This window comes from Tupaia chinensis, unplaced genomic scaffold, assembly GCF_000334495.1.
Source record: "Tupaia chinensis unplaced genomic scaffold, TupChi_1.0 Scaffold141490_1, whole genome shotgun sequence".
NCBI classification, from domain to species: domain Eukaryota; kingdom Metazoa; phylum Chordata; class Mammalia; order Scandentia; family Tupaiidae; genus Tupaia; species Tupaia belangeri.
In genome coordinates, this window is record NW_006201352.1 from 333567 (window position 1) to 355764 (window position 22198).

The 22198-nt window shown below is 48.2% G+C and overlaps 1 protein-coding gene across 1 annotated transcript in view; it reads left to right on the top strand.

Moving 5' to 3' along the window:
- Positions 1-781: 781 nt before the first annotated feature.
- Positions 782-22198, top strand: part of SLC2A9 (solute carrier family 2 member 9) — a 273661-nt gene continuing 252244 nt past the window's right edge. The window contains exons 1-2 of the mRNA XM_014581981.2: positions 782-1027; positions 3698-3796. Of these exons, the coding sequence (XP_014437467.1) occupies positions 896-1027; positions 3698-3796 (231 nt within the window). The 5' untranslated portion in view covers positions 782-895. The remainder of the gene's footprint in view (positions 1028-3697; positions 3797-22198) is intronic.

A 22198-nucleotide genomic window follows, 5' to 3' on the forward strand; every position in this document is an offset into this window, starting at 1 on the left:
TGAGGTTGGGACCAGAATATTTTTCTGCAGTAAGAGGAGCTTGAACTGAATGGGGGTTCGCTAATGGAGCAGACTCACATTTTGGACAAAATACCTACTTCCAGTTACCTTTTTTCTTTAAAGTCAACCTCTGCCTTTGCAAGTCATGCTGCAGTTGGCTGTTTCCATGTAAGCATTGGCCCTAGTCAGAGTTCAGAGAGAGAAACAAGCCGAGTGACTGACAACCAATTCAAGAAAGAGCCAGTTCTCCCAGAGGCACCCCTGACTGGATGAATATGCAGAGTGATTAATACATTGGATGATTCATGTGCTCCATTCATCCCTAGCTTGACTATTGAGGATTGGCTTTTCTTTTTGGAATGTTTGATGCCCTGTTTGCATTGAGCAGCCACTTTCCTACTGCTGTGCTTGGTGGGGCTGGATGTTCTCATGTGCATTTGACATTCCAGCCTCTCAGCTCAGCTGCAGTGTTCCAGGTGTTTCATTGCAAGGTGTGCTTTCCATTCAATGCAGGTTGCTGGCTTCTCTGTCTCGCTTGTGGACGTGAGCTTTGCTCTAGCCTTCTAGGTGCTCTGCATTCCCCTAGTGTGCCCTCCAGGTATGCTGGCCTTGCAAAGAGAGAAAAATAAAAAGACACCAAAGGAAAAATAAACATACTCTGGGTTGTAATTCTTTAGAGGGTAGATTTCCCTTTTAGAACTCTTGGATACAGGGGGAAAAAAATGTTGGCCCATTTCCTGTTCAGGCACGATCAAATTGCCACATTTCCTGTTGGGGCGCTCCGCCCTCCTGCCTGTGGACTCTGCCTCCTCCTTCACGGAGATGTCCTGCAGAATCCAGCTCCCGGGGCCGAGTCATCAGCGTGGCCACCAGTGCCTGTGGTAGGAAGCAAAGCATGGACTCCCAGGATCTGAGCTCCACTCTCCTTACCCCTGTTGCCCGCTGCCCTGGGCCTGTGGGGTCAAGGGAGAAGTCGCCTGAGTGCCACCACCTGAGAACCGGAGTGCCGGGTGGGAGGAGGAAAAAGGTAAACAAGGAAACCAGCCTCCGCGTGGCTGGAGGGCTGTGGGGGGTGCAAGCGTGGGTGGCAGCCAGGGGAAGGCGTTTGGCCCCAGCTAAGCTGCTGTTGTGACTGAACGGCCTCGGGCTTAGCATCAGGGAAGCCTGAATTTGATGAAGCCTCTTCATCCATATGACCTTAGCATGGTCCGCTTGCTGGACCAAAGGCATCTCTGAAGCATGGCTGTGCACGTAGAGTGAGGTCGTGATGGAGAACAGCCTCACACTTCTGGCTGCATCCCTGTCCACTCCTCCCCAGACCTGGCACAGGCAGTGGGGCTCCCTGTCAGCAGCACCTTCTACCCCTGGAACCAGTGGGGAGGATGTAACCAGCCCAGGTGAGCCAACGAAGGGGAGAGCAGCTGAGGCAGAAGAGAGCTCCCACCTGCCCTTCACCCACAGCAATGCCCCTCGCACGAGGAGCTCCATTCTGATGGGGTACAACCGAGGGAAGCGCCTTTGGTCTCTAGGATGATTACCGTGAGAAGGGAGGCACAGGGCCCAAAAGAGATGCCCGGTACAGCCAGGTGGCTCAGGGAAAGCGGCATTCAAGCCGAGACTCAGAAGTTGAGTTTAAAGAAGAAAGGTGATGGAAAATGGGTATTTTGTCCAAAATGTGAGTCTGCTCCATTAGTGAATCTCATTCAGTTCAAGCTCCTCTTCTCGCAGAAAAATATTCTGGTCCCATGCATCACTTGGCAATGCCCGTCCCCATCTTATAACCCCCTCTCTCACTCGGATCACCAGAGTCACTGGGACCTCCTTTGTAGCGGGCTTAGTGCTCAGAATTGAAAAGCAAGAAAAAAGGCCCCTGTTCCCAAAAAGTAAGGTCCTGCCCCTGTATGCGCTCTGCCGTGGACACTCACACCGACCACATCCAGACTCTCTTCTGAGTACTTTACCGGCTATGACTCCCTTCTTGTACGTAACAACACATGGCTGGGTGCTATGATCATGCCCGTTTTAAAGATGAGGAAACCCAGTCACGAGTGGCCATTGTAATCAGCCAAAGGTGACACAGTCGTAAGTGCAGGGTGAGGTGTGGGAAGCAGGAGGGTCAGACAAGGTTGAATCAGAGGGATACATACACAGATGAAAAGGCAAGGCTTTCAGGGAGGCTTTACAGAGGAGGAGACGCTGGTGGGCGGTTTCAGATACAAGGGTCTCTAGAAGGGAGGACTTCCGGCAGGTGGAGGAGAGACCGTGGCATTCTTACTTGTGCAATGAAAAGAGTGGAGAGAGAGAAACAAAGAGTATGTCCACATCCAGCATCAGGTTGGCTCCTTGACAACCGATGGGATCGACACCACTGGTAAAGCTGGATTCTACAGGTGGGCAAGTAATGGTGGAGACTCCCACAGCTGAGTGGTCGCATCATCCAGACCTGGAGACAGCCCGGATTGGACTGATTCAGGTCCCTGAACTGTGGACTTCATCTGCTGGTTCACTCCTGTAACCCCAGGACCTTGTAAACAGAACTTAGAAAAACACACACACACACAGAGTAGATGATGGCAGAGAAAGCGCCTTCCAGAGCACCTAGGCCCCTGGAGCCCATCCTCCCGGCCTCAGTTCCCTGGGCACGGGCAGCTGGCCAGCCTTCACCAAGGGGCCCAGATGTTTCTGCTCCAGCCCTGTGCCATCTTTGGATGGGTCCACTGGGCAGGTGGCTTGTTCTCAGTGCCATGCCCCGTGTCGCTCAGTCTTAGATGCGTGCATAGATGCGTCTCAGCCTGAACGGTGCATGTGTGTGCTGTGTGCAGGTGCATGTATGCGCGCATCCCTGTGGTTCTCGGCAGCCTCAGGCCCCAGGACACAGCATGCAGCAAAGGGTCTGCAGGAAAGGGCAGCATGGGGCAGCAGTGACTACCAGGACCCTGCAGCCAAACCTGGGCTCCAGGACAGCACCAGGGACAGCTCTGTGCCCATCTCTGCCTGAACAGTAGGTGAAAACAACCCATCTAAAGACTCAGTGACCTAACGCCCAGAAAGGGCTCAGGGTAGTGCTGACAGGGGCCAGTAGGTGCTGTACTGATTAAGGCACTGGACCCTCCCACGTGGCTGACTGCAGGAGGAGTCCGAGACCTGGCAGCTTGCTTTGTCATTCTCTCTCTCTCTCTCTCTTTCTCTCCCTCCCTCCCTCTCTCTCTTTCTCTGTCTCACTCTGGTGAGTTCATGTGCCCTGTAGCAAGTTAAAAAATAATTCCCAATGAAAGTTAAATAAATATATATATATTTTTAAAAAAGAATAGTGCCTGACAGGTAGCACTTAACAGTGCCAGCTCCAGCTGCAGACAGCTTAGTCTGCCTCACCTTCACGTTCCTGTCTTGTCCAGACACGGGCCAGATGCAGCTAAAATAACACGAGCAGTTGCTTATAGGACATCTGCTAAAGAAGCTCGGGTGTGTTTCAGGATCGTCGTGGAACCTGAGAAAGGGGCGAGGGTGTGGCCGCTGGGTCTATGCACAAGAACCTGGCCTGGAATCCTGCCTGCGGACTCCCAGCTTGCATCCTAGCCTCCAGCTTCCATCTGACTACTGAGGATGAATTCCCTCTGGGACCATCCAGGCCGGGTCCTTTGCGCCCTGGCTGTGAGCCTGAGTGCCACCTCTGACACGCTTTTCTCTCCCTTCCCAGGAATGGTCCTGCTCGCTCCTTGTGGCCTCTTTCGTGGGCGCCTTTGGCTCCTCCTTCCTGTACGGGTACAACCTGTCGGTCGTGAACGCCCCCACCCCGGTGAGTGCCTGCGGCCAGGCATCTTCCCACCAGATGGCGCTGCAGCCATGCGGAAACCGAGGTCGTCCGGGGGTCCCTGGGCAGTGCTCTATCCTGCAGGCTCCCCGGACCCTGGGCTGGACGCTGGTGGGGTGGGGCCGGAGCGGAGAGACGAGGCGGGAGATAAAGAAACAGACTTGATTACAACGTGTGTGTGCGCGCGCGTTTGTGTGTGTGAGTTCCTTGTGGCTGGAATGCGAGTTTCCAGGACAATGTGAGGAGATGAGAGGGAGCTTGGGCGTGCCAGGGGATGGAGGATCCAGAGGGCCCCTAATGCCAGGGAAAGGAGTGAGAGGGGGCCTTCTGCATAGAAACTGTGTTGGGGGAGGGCGTCAAAGCTCATGAGACTGCATGTTATGGAAAACCTATACATGGACTTCAATTTCCAGGGGTACCAGAACAAACTGGTATTTAATCCCATTTTCCGTGAACTCAGTGAAGTTTCCTGGCATGGTTTGTTGATTGTTGTTTCTCTTGACCTCTCATTACAAGGTCACTCAGGTACCTGTTGGAAGAGACCCTTCTTTGGCTTTTGTTGTAGTCTAATCCGAGCAGCTGCAGCTCCCCCAGGCCCCCATCATATTACCTACACTGCTACTTCCTTCCTGGGTGCTCCACCCTCAGGGTCAGGGCAGGATAGAGATGTGAGGGAAATTTCCTGGAGGAGGTGATGTCTGACCCAGGTCCTAAAGGTGGAAGGAGGTCACACAGGCCTAAGAAATCCGGATCGTTTGGAGACACGTAGGCAGCCCCAGGTAGCTGGAGCACAGGATGTGCTTGGAGGAGTGAGGGCAGATAGAGCTAGGCTGTAGACAGATCTGGGTACCGCCAGGCTTGTCTGGGGCCCAGCATCCCTTACAGAACACAGGGGCAGTCTGGGCTCGCAGATCTCAAAGGGTTCCCAGGATTCCCGGGATTTTGCAGATGTGGCTCAGACACCTGGACTCTTTGTCCAGGGTAGCTTTGCTTTTATAATTCTGTAAAGTTTTTGGAACAAGCAGATGGCATAATGTTTATATCACTGGACTCCCACGTAGTTGACCATGGTTCAAGTCCCAGACCTGGTGGCATAAAACTCACACTGGGTGCGTGTGCATGCATGCCCAAGATCTTGAGAGGAGAATGGAGGAGAAGGGATTGCGGTGTGGCCATCCCCCCTGGAGGAGTGGGTGATTTCTCATTTTCTGTCTCTCTGTCTCTCTGGTGTGCCCTCTGGCAAAAATCTCTTTAAAAATATTCCGTTAATTTTTCAACATTTTGGAGTTTTGTGTGAGTTTATTTGGAAAATTCATTCCAATGCTAAAAATAGGATGAAGGTCCAGGCGCCGAGGTGACTTCTATAGTCACTTGCTGCCATTGATGATGTTTGATTTTTGTCATTGTAATAGCATCTCAAGATAGGGATCTGGCCTGTCCACACTTGTCTTCAAAAGAGGACTTGGACTTTGCTCTCTGGCTCCACCCTGGAAGTGTAGACAACCCTCTCACTAAGACAGCAGAGAACCTTTGCATTCCTGGCTGTGGAGCAGAGACATGTGAAGCTTGATCTGGAATAGAATGACACAAGTTCAACCAATGACTGTGGAAAATGGGGAAGGAGCAATTCTGTCATTCATTCAGCCTACGAATATTGGGCTGTTGGAAAAGCCATGCGTATTTTTCTGTTTTCCTATGCAAAAATGCATCACGACTTTTCAGACAACTCAATACTTATTGAGTGCCTACCACATATCCAACACTGGGAATCAGGGAAGGCAACCTGGAGGAGGTACCACTGGAGCAGAGCCAGGAAGGATGGGTAGGATTTCTCTAAGTATCAGAGGGAGGGGCAGGGTACTAAAGCACACACGAAGGCCTGGCTCTGCCAGATGGTGGGATGTAGGGGTGTGATGTGCCAATGCCCGGGGGTGGGGGGGTGGGGAGATGGGATGGAAGTAGAGGTAGAAAAGCAGGGTGGAGTTAGAAGAAGAGGGACTTAGAGCTTAAATTTAAGAGAGGGACTTTAGTCTATGAGTTTAGGGAGTCACATCAGGTTTATAAATTCAGGGAGTGGTGTGTGGGTCCAACTCACCATATTTTAGAAAAACAGCTTTGGTAGCAGAGGGAAGGACAGGAAAGGCCAGAGCTTGCAGGTATCTGGTGGGCTAGACGATGTGAAGTCAGTGGAGGAGAGGGGTCGCTAAGGACCACACAGTCAAGTGGCCTTCACATTTCTTACACGAATAACCCATCTTAGCACAGCCTCGGTAACAGCACTCATAAGCAGAGCATGTGTGATGTGCCAGTCCTTCCTCGAGCGCTTTTCATGCATTAATTAGTTCAGTGCATCCTCACGACAACCCTGTGAGGTATTAGCACCATTATCCCCATTTTACAGATGGGGAGACACTGACTTGCCCACCATCACACAATAAGTGGAGTCCGAGTTTGACCCTGGGCAGGGTTCTGATTCCTGATCATCAGACTCATTTTTTGTCATTTTAAATCAGGGCCTTTCAGTTTTATGTCCTGAGATCTCTCATGTGGGATATTATAGCTCTCTTCTTTGGGCCAGTGTGCCCAGCAAGGTGTTTAGTCTTTGTGACAGTATCTTGGTGTCCTCGGGGTTTGGCAACCATGGCTCATTAAAAGCCCAGGGCTCTCAGCTGGGCCCAGCCTGCCGAGGTATAGGGAGCTGGGAAGTGCCATTCCTGATGGGCAGCTGCTTCCCAGGGCCTGCTCTCCACCCCTGAAGGGAGACTCACTCCATGATCCCTGGCCAGCTGACGCTGCCACAAGGCTGCCTACCAGGCATGCCTCCTTCTCACAGAAATCCTGAGAACTTGGTGCCGTAGTCAGCTCGGGCCGCCGTGACAGAATACCACAGACCAGGTGCCTTTAGCAGACATTTATCTTCCCATACTTCTGGAAGCTGGAAATCCAAAATCAAAGTGCCAGCTGGTTCGGTATATGGGAGGGCCTGCTATCTGGGTTGCGATGGCTGCCACTGTGTCCCCACGTGGTTGAGAGAGGGAGGGTGAGCGTACTCTCTCATGTCCCCAGGTGGTTGAGAGAGAGAGTGAACGTGGTTGAGAGAGGGAGGGTGAGCGTACTCTCTGGTGTCCCCCCGTGGTTGAGAGAGAGAGAGTGAATGTGCTCTCTCGTGTTCCCGTGTGGTTGAGCGAGAGGGTGAGCATACTCTCTCGTGTTCCCATGTGGTTGAGAGAGAGGGTGAGCGTACTCTCTGGTGTCCCCCATGGTTGAGAGAGAGAGGGTGAATGTGCTCTCTCGTGTTCCCGTGTGGTTGAGAGAGAGAGTGAATGTACTCTCTGGTGTCCCCCCGTGGTTGAGAGAGAGAGGATGAGCGTATTCTCTGGTGTCCTATATATGGGCATGAACTTCATGATGAGGCCTCCCCCATGGCCTCACCTAACCCGAACTACCTCCCCAAAAACCTGTCTCCAGATACCATCGCATGGAGGGTAAGGCTTTGGCGCATGAATTTTGGGGGTGAAACTGTTCAACCCTTCGTGGCTAGTTATTGATGGTATGCCCATTTCATGGGTCAGGAAACAGGCTCAAGTTTAAGCACCTTGTCCAAAATCACACAGCTGGGAGTGGCAGTGCTGGGTTTAAACCTAGAACCCAGGACCATCGCTTTTCCACACGGAGCCCTAAAGTCCAGTGATGGGAAGACTTGATATGGTTAACCAAGGCAGAGGATGAGGGTAGGGAGACTCGCTGGGTCACAACAGGCGGCGGGCTGTCCACCCGCTGCTCCCTCCCCCAGTGGTTGTTCTGGGTTCTACTTAGAACTACTCTGAGGGCTCCAGGACCACTTAGATGACATTGAGATGGTTTTCCAGCCAGGGCCTAGGATTGCCTGGATCCTGCCCTTAACCCTCCTTCCCATGGGCAATCACCAGAGAAATGGTGCATGTAAAAACACAACCCAACAAAGAAACAGAAGTGGCTTTACTATTAGCTAAACCAGCACCCCAGGTCTTCCACTCCCCATCACCCCCTTTTGCTCTGTCTAAAGGCTCTAATGTTTGATGCTTTGCTCGTGCTGTTTCATGGAAATTGAGAGGGGCAGATATTCAGTCAGTCGTCCAGCAGCCTCCCCTGGGCGTTGACCTTATGGTGTCATGTGGTCAGGTGTCAGGGTGGAAAGGTGCACAGGACACACATCCATGTCCTTGGGGGTCCCCAGACCAGCAGTGGTGATGGACCTCCAAGAGCTAATTAGCAGACAGTGAGAGACGAGCGCGGGAGCCATGAGCAAACGCTGCGGAAGGACAGTGTCCTAGCCAAGGACGTCAGAGGAGGCTCACTGGGGCTTGAGAGAGCACAGGTTTCAGGAATGGTGAAGACTCAGGGGTCGCTGGGGTTGGGGTTCTCAGGGGAGAGGTGAGGTAGAGGCTGGAAAGGGGAGCTGGGGCCAGCTCTGAAGTCACAAAGGCCAGGACGAGAGCACCCTCCAAGGAAGGAGCCCCCTCCACTGCAGCCAGGCAGCTCCCCACATAGATGCCCCTGCAGGCCAGCAGTGAAACTCCTTGTGAAACAGCTCTGAGAGTGAAAAGAGAGGTGATGCTTGAGGAACTCGGCCAGCATCAGAGTCCCTCTGATTCTCTCTTCTCCGTGCAGTGGGCGAAGAAGCCCAGGATCAGGGAGACCAGGAACAGAGCCGGGCTCCACAGCATGGGACCCAACACAGGCTGGAAGGCCTACATCTGGTGAGGACTGGGGCGTCAGAGCTGACTTCACTTGGGTGCTGGGGTTTCTCAAAGGAGACAGGAACCCTGGGCGTGGAAGTGATACAGATGGGTTGAGGAGTGTTTGTTCACAGAAATGGTCAGAAGCAGCTTCTAGAATCAAGTTCCAGCATGGACACTCCCCCGCCAGGAGAGGCACCAGCTTCAGCCCGATGCTCTCAAGGCCCTGCCCAGCCAGCCGCAGTGTGAGCTAGCTCTAGGTGGTGGGGTCCCAGAGGGGCTCCAGCTTGCAGCAGTTTTCCAGAACAGGAGACAGCATGCCACTGTGTGAGCCCTCTCAGCTGTAGTGACTATGGCCCTAGCTGCTGCCCTGTAGAATACTCAGAGCTTCTCTCCTTAGATATTTGGAACTTCCTGGGATGCCAATAATGAAAATCATTCTCTCCTCTGGGCATTGCCTGTACACTTGGCCCATGTTAGGGATGGCACACACATTTAATCCTTGTTACAATCCTGCGAGGAGCGGGCATGGTGGCGCCCGCCCTATGATAATCCTATGAGGAGCCACAACTAACCTCCTTTTGTAGATGAGCAAACTGAGCCGAGAGAGGTTAATGTGTCTGGATTCCAGAGGAGAGAGTGAGACGTTTCCTCCAGTTCCACTTGTTCCTTGTCAACACAGCCTAAATGAATGTATGTCCTACCCACCCTATTTTCAAAGAATCCCTGGAATCCACCTACTCACTGTACCCTACTTGGAGAAGACACCTGTATGCCTCATGCATCTGCAAAGGCTCCTTGGCCTATTCTGGCCACTGGGATGGGAGCAGAAGTGATTGTAAGCCACACAGAGCCTGGCCCTTCTTCAGGGTCTGCAGTTCTTTCTTCCACCAGGTGGCAGAGGTGCAGAATGGCAGAGGACAGCCTGGTACTCACTAGACCTGGTATGAAATAGCAAGGAGTCTTTACTGTTTTTAGCCATTGAAACCTGGACCTATCTGTGCTGGGATGGTGCACTATGCACCACGATCAATATCCTCAGCAGCTACCCCCCAGTCTCTAGCCTGGCTCCCTGTGGGATCTTCTGATTTCCCCTGATTCCACTCTGCTCCTACAGCTTATTCTCCACCCCAAAATAAAGGCAATTCATATGGTGCTTCTGCTCAGACCTGCCACGGCTGTCCATCGTGCCTAGAAAAAAATTCAGATTGCCGCAGCATATAAGCCCAGAATGTCTGGGTCCTAGAGATCACCCAGCATTTTTCTCCCCTCTCCCTCTTCTCTGTCTACACAAGCCTCCTGCCCTGGCTGCTCCCCTTCCAACACACTGTACGTACACCGGCCAGCACTTCAGGGCCTTTGTGTATGCTGTTCCCTCCGGCTGGAATGCTCTTCCCCGGATATTCTCCCCTTCCATGACGTACAGCCTCTCCTCAAATGTCCTCTCTGCAGCCTTTCCCTGATCAGCCCATCCGAAATAGCACCTCTCCGCCACTCTTCGCCAATCTCACCTGAGTTTATTTCTCAGTACAGTGTTTAACCCTCCTGAGATGTGGGATATTTATCTTCTTCTTGTCCATTCCTCCCCCGTTTTAGAATTTAGGCCCCAGAAGACATGGACTTCATGATTTTCTTGCTCCTATAGTGTCAGTACCTGGAATGGCAGCTGGCACATCGCGCAAATTTATAAGTATTTGCTAGATGAGTAAATAGATCAATTTAAGGGGTTTTGTTTGGTTGGCTGTTTTTGAGCAAATATAGTTCCAAGGCAAGTCCCCTAGGAAGCCTCCGTCCAAAGCCAGTTGTCAGCTGTGAGTCTGTCCTGTGCGACCACCCCAGCCCACCTCCCTACATGCACAGAGAGCGACTTGGTCCAGGTCTGTCTCACTCAGGGGAGCCTTCTAGCTGTTCCACCAGCCAGCCCGCTACTGCAGGGGATGGCAAATCTTGTTCTGTGAAGATCTAGATTATGCATGTTTTAGGCTTTTCAAGCGGTATGGTCTTGTCACAACTACTCAGCTCCGCCTTTGTGGTGGGAGGACTGCCACATGCCATCAGGAATGAATGGGCCAGGCTGTGTCCTAATAACTTTATTTTCCAAAACAGGCAGTGAGCCAGGAATTGTTGGCTGAACCCTGTGCTGGAGGTGCTAGGAAAAGCATTCGCTCTCGGGGCAGAGGACATTGATACTCAGTCTATGCTGTGCAGTATTTCACACAGAGATACTATGTATGTATCGGCCTACCTACCCATCTAAGGCATTCGGGTGCCCTTGTAAAAGTGTACAAAACCCAGAGCTCATTTGCATGACAATCAAATGGAACTGATAATTGCCTGAATTTTCAAGCAGTCATGCATGCTGGCTAAAGATATTCATGTAAAATCTGGAAAATGGCCCCAGACTCGTGCCGAATAAGGACACCGTTGCTCTTCCTGGCATATCTTCATTAGTACTGCTAGATAACCTGGGATTGCCAGAAAGCTGAGATGACCTTTGGGGTCCCCAGTGTCTCAACTCCACCTGAGAGACCAGTAAGCACTGGGTAGACACATGGCAGCCTGGAGTGTTTAGGGGGGAGGGGTTCTGAGCCCCCAGGGCCAGTATAGAAAGAATGACCACTGGGGATGGACATTCAGAAAGGTCCCCAGGAAGTACCCGAGTTTAGATAATTAGGTGTAGATTAGGAGGCATGAGTGCAAAGATACCGGAAAGCAAAGGAGCAATGCTGTGGCTGGAGGAACAGAGAAGGTGGAGTGAGAGGGACAGCTTAGGGTTGTTCCAAAGACAGAGAGGAAAAACTCTGCCCACTGCATATGCTGCAGCTGTAGTTCAGGGAAGGCTGAAGGCTTCCTAGTAATCGTGCCGGAAGGCTTAGCAAAATGTGCACATAGGATTCTATAGATCAAAATGTCATTCCAAAGAAAACTGAATCTTTTTTTTTTTCCATTCTCCTCTCAGGATCTTGGGCACACACGCACATGCTCTCGGCATGAGTTTTAAGCCACTGGGTCTGGAACGCGAACCACGGTCGACTACATGGGAGTCCAGCAACATAGCCATTACACTAATGCTGGTCTCGAAAACTGATCATTTCTGTTTCCCTGGTGTCTGGCAAAGCACTTGGTATGTAGGTTTGCAACAACTTCACATACTAACTACCTACCCAGAGTTAGGCCAAACTGTACAGGTTAAGAGCACCATCCTTGGGGACCAGCAGTTAGCATAATGGCTATGTCACTGGACTCCCATGTAGTCGACAGCGGTTCGAGTCCCGGACCCAGTGGCTTAAACTCACGCCGGGCTCATGTGCATGCATGCCCAAGATCCCAAGAGGAGAATGGAGGGGAAGGGATTGCAGCATGGCCATCACCCATGGGGGGTGATTTCTCGCTTTCTGTATCTCTCTCTCTTTCTGGTGAGCGCATGTGCTCTAAAAAAAGAAAAGAAAAAATAAGAGCACCATCCTTGGCTCATCTAGGTGGCATGAAGTTTAAGGAGTCTGAATCCCAGTTCAAGTCTTGGATCTGGTGGCTTAAAAAACACACCAAGCACATGTGTGTGCGTGCCCAAAACCCTGAGAGGAGAATGGAGGAGAAGGGATTGTGGTGTGGTCATTCCCCACTGGGGAGTGCTTTCTCATTCTCTCTCTCTCTCTCCCTTTCTGCTTCTCTCCAGTGAGCCTAAGTGCCCTGTAGAAACTGAAAAATAAAACAAAATCCCCCACCATCCTCTATAAGATAGAAACTGCAAACTTGGAGATTCCCTGAATCACTCATACTTCTTAATATCTGGATACAAATGTGGGGGTTTCCACTCTCCTCTTAGGTTTGATCATTTATTGTAACAACTCACAGAACTCAGAAAAGTGTTATACTTACAATTTATACTTTTATTATAGAAAAATATGTGCAAGTCAGTATGAGCTAAAAGAGATACATAGATTGTGGTCTGGAAGAGTTCCAGAAGCTTCTGGCATTTTGCTTCCCAACAAGTCAGAGCACATCATGTCCCCACCACCCTCATCCGGTACATCAGTGTGGAATGCTATAAACAGTGTTGCCTACCAAGGACGCTCACCTGCACTTGGTGTTCAAAGATTTTTGGGCAGTCTCATCATGTAGGTGTGACTGATCAGATCATAGGCCACAAGGCTAAAATCGATCTCCAGTCTCCTTGTCTTCCCTGGGTGTAGGACTGCTATCACTTGATTCAAAGCTCTACCTTCTATCACAGTGTGGGTCGTTTTGGTATGGCCAACTGGTACCAAAAAGACAAGTTACCTCATCAGCATACCATATAAGGTGGGGGTCTGAGTGGCCCACTGCAAATAACAAGACACTCCTATCACTCAAGTAACCCCAAGATTTAGAAGCTACCTTTCAAGAATCAAGAACAAAGGCCAAATTATTTTGCTAAATAACTATATATTGTGTGTATGTATGTGTGTGGGTGTATATATGTATGTGTATATATACAGACATGTATATAACATATGTATATATGTATGTGTATATCTACATGCATTATATGTATGTAATGTACACTATATAAATGTATGCTCTGATTATTAAAATACTCCAACAATGTTTGTTGGGGCCAGACAACGCTGCAGTGGTAAAATGCAATACTCTGTGAGGATGAGCTATGTGGGAAGGTTCCAGGTTCACGTCTACAGACCTCCCTAAGTATGCTGGGCACACACTTTCCCATGACACAGGGCTGGCTGAGGCTGATCATGGCATCGGGACCCTACTGGGGGTACTCGCTCGCTCATGAAATAAATAAATAAATAAATAAACCTTTAAAAGTGTTTATCAGATTATTTAGTGAATGAGAGCAGGGAGGAGTAAGACAGACAGAATGAACGAGATCTTAGCTGCGGTCCAGTAATTGCCCCTACTCCTACCCACTGTAAATTACACTTGACAAAACACCAGCATCCAAAAGCATAATACTAAATGGCTCAAGTTTTATAAAGAATTACTCGTCTTGGGGCCTGCGGGTGGCCTGGTGGTTGAGGGCACTGCACTTCCAAATGGCTGACCATGGTTCAAATCCTGGACCTGGCAGTTTGCTTTCTCACTTTCCCTTTCTCCCTCTCTTGTTCCTCTCTGGTCACATTTAAATAAATAAAGTTAAATAAAATAAATCTTTAAAACAAAAAGAACTGCTCACCTTTTTAGTGGCTTCTGAGTTGGCAATGTTTTGTCTTTCTTGGAAGGAGACACACAGAATCTCACTCCACTGGTGTTAGTATTTAAGCCAAAGTTTACTTAGAATAATTCATTTAACTCCCCATAAATTTCCCAGCAGAAACAGTGAATTCTATCATTTTCCTCTCCTTATTCCTTCCCTTAGGGTAGGTAAACAAATGGTGATAAAAAGTAAAATCAACACCTCCCTACAAGGATAGAGCTTCCCCAATTAGCCTTAGATGTGAGAAAGTGCTCAAAGAAAAGATTCACATGAAACGACAGAAAGAGAACCCAGAAGCAATTCCTGGTGTTTTGGATTAATTCCACCCAATGCTATAGTCTCAGCAGATGTCTGGGAGCCCAGATCTGATATAGAAGAGTGGCCCATGGCGGGGCACCTCTGTGTGGACTGCGGTCTGTTCTCAAGGAAGCTGTGAGGGAAGGTGGACATAGTGTCGAAGACATCAGTTCTGGTTGGGTGGAGGGCGAGGTGTGGTAGGGCTCGGTGCCCTGGTGAGAAAGGCAGAGATTACAGGAGGGCCCAGTGCATTTTGTCACTGCAGAGACGAATGGTAATTATATTGAGGAGAGAGGCATCTCTGAATCCCAGGGTCTTTCTTCTCCCTCGCTCTTTTCTTTTTTTCATCATGCTTTTGCCTACCCTGTAGTGGTAGTTAGAAAAGCAACAGTCTTCTATTAGAAAAAGAAAATAGCACAAAAAATTAATGATAAAACTACTAGTATGAATCACCTTCTGAGTGAAGAGCTATGGCTTTCATTTTTATACCAACTCAACATAGTAGATATTGTGTGTGTGTGGGGGGGGGACCCTTTTACTAATAAGGGGGAGATGGAGTAATTGGCCCAAGGTTTTCTGCCTAATGGATGGCCCGCTGGGGTCTGAACACAGACAAAACCTGGGCTCCATCAGAGGGCTCTTTTAGTGTGTCATCCAAGTCTACTCTTCTCCTCCTTCTTCTTTGGCTTAATAGTTACATTATTAGCATCTTTTTCATGTTATTGAAAATTCTCTGTCTCCAGGATTTTTTTTATTGCTGTGCAGTGCTGTATTTAGTGATGTCCCATCTTCCCAGTGTGGCCCTCTGAGATTGTTTCCAATTTCTCTCTAGTATAAGATGCTGCTGCATAGTTTAAATTGGGAACTGTGGGTCATTTGCTTTGGTTTGATTTTAATCAGAGACAGAATTGCTGTTGACCACCAGGAGGAAGGGAGGCTTTCCAGGCCTGGGCACTGGTGTCTGCGACTCCAGGCTGTGGATGCCATCCCTCCCTGCCATCCTCTGGAAGTCCCAGCCTGTTAGAGCTGGAGAATCTGTATGTTTGATTCAGAATTTTCTCATCTCATAAAGTTCTTTTGATAAAGTGCCTTTGCTGAAGCTAATAGGGAAAGGACCACACGTCTGTCAAGGCTCAGGGGAGCTTGGCTTAGTGGGGTGTGGGTGGGGGTAGTGACTTCTGCAGGTAGAGAGCTGGGAACTGTCAGCCCAGTGAGATTAGAAGGGGGAAAACGTAGAGGGGTATGTTGAGGTGGGACTGCTGAAAAGACCAAACCCAAACCAGTGAAACTAGAAGCAGCCTGTGGAGAAAGGCTGACCCAAAGGGGAGAGATGCTGAGATTTACTGAGCATTTACCATACACTGACATAACAGTGGAGTCTTCACATACCTCATTTAAACCTTCCAACAGCTTCATCTGCAATTCCTGACCTCCAAATTAGTTACTTCAGGACGGGTACACAAAACTACCGCCCTGAACTTTTGTTGTGTCTGATGCCTTTTTAAAACCCCTGCTGTCAGGGACCAGCAGTAAGCGTAATGGCTATGTTGCTGGACTCCCATGTAGTCACTGCGGTTTGGACCCGGCGGCTTAAACTCATGCCAGGCGCATGTGCATGCATTCTTCTGAGAGGAGAATGGAGGAGAAGGGATTGCGGCATGGCCATCCCCCCTGGGGGGTGATTTCTCGCTTTCTGTCTCCCTGTCTCTGTCTTTGTGGTGAGCACATGTGCCCTATAGCAAAAAAATCTCTCCAAAAAAAAAAAAAAAGAAAGAAAGAAAGAAAGAAAGAAGCAAACCCCCCTGCTGTCTCAAGCCTGATGTGCAGCCCCTGTGAACCATCATGTGAATAGTAATGATAGAAAGTAACAGTAAGTGACAGCACTTTCCCTGTTCATTCCAGTCAAATGGCGGGCATGCAGGAAGGAGTGAGGAGCCCTATTTCAGGCCTGCTCGAATGCACTGTCCCCTTATAAACACAGCTATGCAGTCTCTCAAGAGAATTTTCCAGCAGGAAAGAGGCTCAGGATTAATTATGGTTGAATATAAGGGTATTGAGAGTTCTCTCACTTCCCTCCTGCCTGAGGCCAAATGAAAATGAAACTTACTTTCTTCATGTTCTGTATAATGAAACCCTAGAGATGGGTCGGCTCATTATTGCGGAGGTAGTTGAGAGGAGAACCCAGGAGACTCTGAAAGTCTTACTTGTCTCGTTATGGCTGACAATTGATTTGACCTTTCATCGTTTCTACTTCCAGTCTGAAAGCCAGCCATGGGAGCAAAATATTCTCAGGATTCTAAACATGCAGGGACCTCTCTCTCACCCAATGGGTCAGCAAAACTCCAGGGGACTCGTACATAGAGGAGGGAAAAACCACCACAAACCTGCAGACTAGCTATCGAGACAAGTCAGAAGGGAAGTTGAGCATTTTCTTAGGACGCGAGAGGTGTGTGTGGTCCCCCCAGCTCCCGCAGGTTTGATGACTCATAAGAAGGACATGACAATTTGGCACAGGCAGCAGGCTGTACGCACAGCTCTGATACGTCACAGTGCAAGGACACGAGGCAAGATAAGTAAATGGGAAAGTGCAGGGACCGAAGTCCAGAGAAGACCAGGTGCAAACTTCCAAGAGTCCTCTCCCTCTCCCAGGAGTCACATAGGACACACTTAATTACCCCAGCAACGAGTTGTGACAAACTCACGTCAAGTTTGTCTAAAAGTTTGTCTCATTAAACTCAGAGTCCAGGCTTTTTATTGGGAGCTGGTCACATAGACACCATCTGCTTGGCATGTAAAACATTTCAGACTCCGGAAGAAAGCAGGTATAGGCCACACAAAAATCACCAGTTTTGCAGATAGTCCAAGCACAGCAAGCCACTCTCAGCAACACCCTAAAGCTCAAGCTCCCAGAAGCCAGCCCAGGGCCAAGCTCCCAAGCAGGCCTCGCTAAGGAGAGCAATCTCAGCCTGCTGTGGTGACCCTTTTCTGCCCAGGAGGCCTCAGCTCAGGTAGCTGACATTGTCACTACTGGTGGAATTTTGTCCTGTGTGGCCTTCATTCAAAGAGTCTGGTTTGGCAACAGGCACTTTTATAAGCACTTCTGTGCTGTTCTCCTCACCGGACTGGTGCATGCTCTGGGACAAACAATCGTTACAGATCCCTATGATGTCATGGGCGTGACTTGCCCTATCACATGTCAGTGTGTGCACTCTGGGCCACCCACAGAGCGTCCTATTTGTGTGTATTTTTATGGCACTCCTGAGCATAGCTTTAGATGAACTTATGACAGGCTCTGTGTGCATCAGTAAGGAGCATTCATGTTGTAAAACAGGCTACAGGGTCATTTGCCTCCCATTGTCTGGCAATTACCTGCCATCATTTGGAGGGACTCTAAGCCAGTCTTCCTGGCTGGGAATTGCAGAGTTTAATTTGTTTCCAGAAGCTTGGCCCCTAAGTCCTTGGGCTAGGAGATACTGGTAAGTTATTCACCAGTTTGGAGTCTGAGAAACAAATACAGGGTCCCTATTTTACAAATATAGAAAGAATGAAACCAATACCATCTCCATCAACGCCCCAACTTCTGAATCTCACTGTGTGCTTTTTATGGACCCCACACTGTGCTCAGATTAAATTCTCACCATAACTCTTTGAGGAGGGCAATAATTTAACACATGAGGAACCTGAGGCACAGAGGTTAAGTCCTTACCTAAGATCACCCAACAGAGAAGTAGTAGAGTTGAGGGCACCAGCAGTTAGCGTAATGGCTATGTAGCTGGACTTCCACATAGCCGACCGTGGTTCGCGCCCTGGACCCAGTGGCTTAGAACTCACGCCAGGCACGTGTGCGTGCGTGCCCAAGATCCCGAGAGTAGAATGGAGGAGAAGGGATTGCGGCATGACCATCCCCCCTGGGGGGTGATCTCTTGCTTTCTATCTCTATGTCTCTGTCTGGCAAGCACACGTGCCCTATAGCGAAAACCTTTCAAAAAAAAAAAAAGCCAGTCTTCCTGGCTGGGAATTGCAGAGTTTAATTTGTTTCCAGAAGCTTGGCCCCTAAGTCCTTGGGCTAGGAGATACTGGTAAGTTATTCACCAGTTTGGAGTCTGAGAAACAAATACAGGGTCCCTATTTTACAAATATAGAAAGAATGAAACCAATACCATCTCCATCAACGCCCCAACTTCTGAATCTCACTGTGTGCTTTTTATGGACCCCACACTGTGCTCAGATTAAATTCTCACCATAACTCTTTGAGGAGGGCAATAATTTAACACATGAGGAACCTGAGGCACAGAGGTTAAGTCCTTACCTAAGATCACCCAACAGAGAAGTAGTAGAGTTGAGGGCACCAGCAGTTAGCGTAATGGCTATGTAGCTGGACTTCCACATAGCCGACCGTGGTTCGCGCCCTGGACCCAGTGGCTTAGAACTCACTCCAGGCACGTGTGCGTGCGTGCCCAAGATCCCGAGAGGAGAATGGAGGAGAAGGGATTGCGGCATGACCATCCCCCCTGGGGGGTGATCTCTTGCTTTCTATCTCTATGTCTCTGTCTGGCAAGCACACGTGCCCTATAGCGAAAACCTTTCAAAAAAAAAAAGTAGTAGAGCTGAGAGAAGAATAAGCAGATTCCAAGGACCCGTCACCGTTGACAACACTACATGGACAGGCAGAGCGGCTTGCTGAAGGTCACTAAAAGTCACAGAAGTGCAAGCAAGTCAGGACTCAGAAGGCTCAACTCCTTGTTTAGTTTCCTTTCCTTTAACCATGTAAGCTTTTTATTCTTTTTTGTTGTTGTTCAGTTTAGGTTCTAGTTAGTGCTAATCGTCATACACGGGGTCTTCAAAAAGTTCATAGAAAATGTATATTATGGGACCAGCAGTTAGCGTAATGGCTATGTCGCTGGACTCCATGTAGTCGACCATGGTTTGAGTCTTGGACCTGGTGGCTTAAACTTATGCCGGGTGTGTGTGCGTGCATACCCAAGATCCCAAGAGGAGAATGGAGGAGAAGAGATAGTGGCATAGTCATCCCCCCTGGAGGGTAATTTCTCGATTTCTCTCTCTCTCTGTCTCTCTCTTTCTGGCGAGTGCACATACCCTATAGCAAAAACCTTTCCAAAAAAAAAGGAAAATGCATATTATGAAAAACTATCCATGAATTTCAAAATTTTGGATACCAGAATAAACCTTGTGCTCTAATTCCATTTTCTACAAATTTTCTCAAGTCCCCTCGTATAAATATTCCTTGATGATGAATTTATTAAACAAATTCCACCAGACTCATCATTTCAAACCAATTGCAGGAGTTTCCTCACTGGCTTGGCTTCTTATAGTCTAAACTCTGAAAAAAAGTCACCCTACACCTACGCTGAATGTGCTAAACTACAAATTAGAATGGTCATTTCCAGGCCGGACTTCCCAATTCCTCCCCCATGCCCACAAAATTAGGTATAGACCCTGGCTGGCAGTCAATGCCAGGTAGAACCCTCCCCTGCCTAGTTCTACAACCTTTCTCTTAGACCACCCTCAGCCTCCCTGAGCCATTTAGAGTTCCTCTAGATCAAGTGACTTCCAGCTCCTATGCCTTTGAGAATTCTATTTCCTCTGTCTGCAAATGTCCAACCTGAGGACTCCCCACCCCTTGCTTACCTGATCTGAGAGACAAGGCCTGGTTCTCATGACCTTTCTCATGACCTTTCTCAACTTCCTGTTATGAGCATTTTCACTTCCTTTTCTCATTCTGTTTACTTCACTACTGTGTCTGCTAGATTTTGAACTCCATAAAGTCCAGAAGCAGTGAATTAATACCAGAAGACTAGATGGTAATACCACTTACTAGAGGTAAGAAAGCAGATACATACAGTCAGTTAGAAAGATGTAAGAGGATGTAGGTCCAGTGAAAAAGTCAAGCATGGAATACAAAAATGAGATGACCAAAATGGACCTAAGATTCTTCAAACTATTTTTTATTGCAGGTGCTTTCTTTAAATGAAATTATATACATTCTCCCAAAATATAAAGGGAAACTTCTAGACAAAGGCCCATATCTCCAAGTCTGCCCACCCTTCACATTGTGACCTAAATCTCCCCTCCTTTAGAAGCCTCATTTCACAGAGCAATTATTATGGTATGGACTTTATAGTCAGGTTATGTAAACTAGCTGCTATAACAAACAAGTCTTAATTTCAGTGACTTAACACAACAAAAGCCCATTTCTCATTCATATCACCATCTGAAGTAGGTGAGTAAAGTCAGTTAAGGACCCAGGCTCCTTCCTATTCCATAGGGCTTTGGAGTATTCCATAGGGCTTTGGAGTCCTCTGTTGATTGTCCTGTGAATGGTCAGCTGGCACAGGAAGGGGGTGATTGTAAAATAGGCACACACATTCCTAATGCCTCAGTGGAGGTGACATATAGCACTTCCACTCACTCTCATATGAGAAAAAATTATATGGTCCTACCTACATGCAAGAGATCGGTACATGCGGCTTGGAAAAGAGATCAAGAAGAGGAGGAAAGCTCAGACAATGTAATGTCTAGAGGGTACTACAGTTCTGCCAGATTCTGTGTGACTATGGGCTATGTTTCTCAACTCCAGAGCTATTAATAAAACTTCCCAGGCAACAAGAATTAAGTGAGATGAGGTGCACAAAAATCTAATACATACTTAGCAGTCAACCAATGTTAAATCCATGTCTCCTTTTTCCCCCTAATATAGAGTCTTTCTACATGCAGCAAAATTCATCTTTGTATTCTCTACACTAAGAGTTAGAGTAAAGTCATGATTAAGAGAAGAACTCTGGGTTTGAGTCCTGACTACACCACGTGCTGGTGATATGAGCTAGAGAAAGGCTCCATGGCTCTATGCCTCAAATTCCTCACGTGGCCAGAAGGAAAGTAGAAATAGTACCCCTCTCACAGAGTTGTGAAGGAGAGTAAAATTAAATTGTATGTGTCCAGTTCTTAAACTAGTACATGACCTATTGTAAATATGATTAATGAGTTATCTATATTTATTATTATATGGTTACTGACACATAGCAGAAATTTAATTTAAAACACAAATACTTATTAATTCCCTGTCCTGTATCATCCACCAAACGTCATGTGTTCACATACCTTGGATTCATGGATCTGATCCTCCATGAATGCTTGTGTAATGAGTTAGCTGACTAAACTATGTCACTTAGCTTCAGCTATCATAAAGGTCTTTTATCTGGATCATTGCTGAATTCACACCTGCAAGGCAAACATTTAATATCTAAAGTCATCGCTTTGAAAACAGCTTCTAGGGCACTTTTGAGATCTTTGTTCCTGCAGGGAACATAGGTCACGCTACAAGTCTTCCAGTCTTCTCAGGCTTTCCTTGGCACTATGGTGAGAACTAGAGTTAGTGTTATGGCAGCTCCAAGTGAGAGGGAATGGCAGTTTGGACTGAGTTGAGTGGGAGAAGTAGTAAGTCTCCCCCCCATCAAAAAAAAATAAATAAAAAAAACAGCAGCATATTAGCTTGGTAGGAGTGCTATAGCAAAGGACATAGACTAAGTGGTATCAACAAAACAAATGTGTTGTCCCAGAGTTCTAGAAACTGAACATCCAAGATTAAAAAGCTGTGAAGGAAAGATCTGTTTAAGGCCTCTCTCTTTGACTTATAGATAGCTGTCTTCTCCCTATGCCTCTTTACATCATCTTCTTGCTGTGCCTGTCTCCAAATTTCCCCTTTTGATGATAATGCCAGTCATATTGGATTAAGACCCACCCAGTGAATCTCATTTTAACTTGCTTACCTCTATAAAGCCCCTGTTTTCAAGTAAAGTCACTTTCTGAGGTAATGATGGATAGAACTTCAACACATAAATTTGGAAGAGGAGGAACACAATTTGAGCCATGACAGGGATAAACAAGGATAGTTAAGTTGAGGAGCTTAGACCAAAAGCAGAAATTAGAAATGAATTCATGGTGGGGCCAGCTGGTGGCACGGTGATTAAGGTGAATGTATCCAACATGACCAACTTTGTGGTTTGAGTCCTGGACCCAGTAGCTTGAAAAATTCTCTGGGTGTATGTGTGTGCATGCCCAAAATCCTAAGAAGGAAATGGATAAGGGATTGTGGCATGTGTCCCCATGCCATGATTTCTCACTTTATCTCTCTCTCTCTCTCTCTCTCTCTCTCTC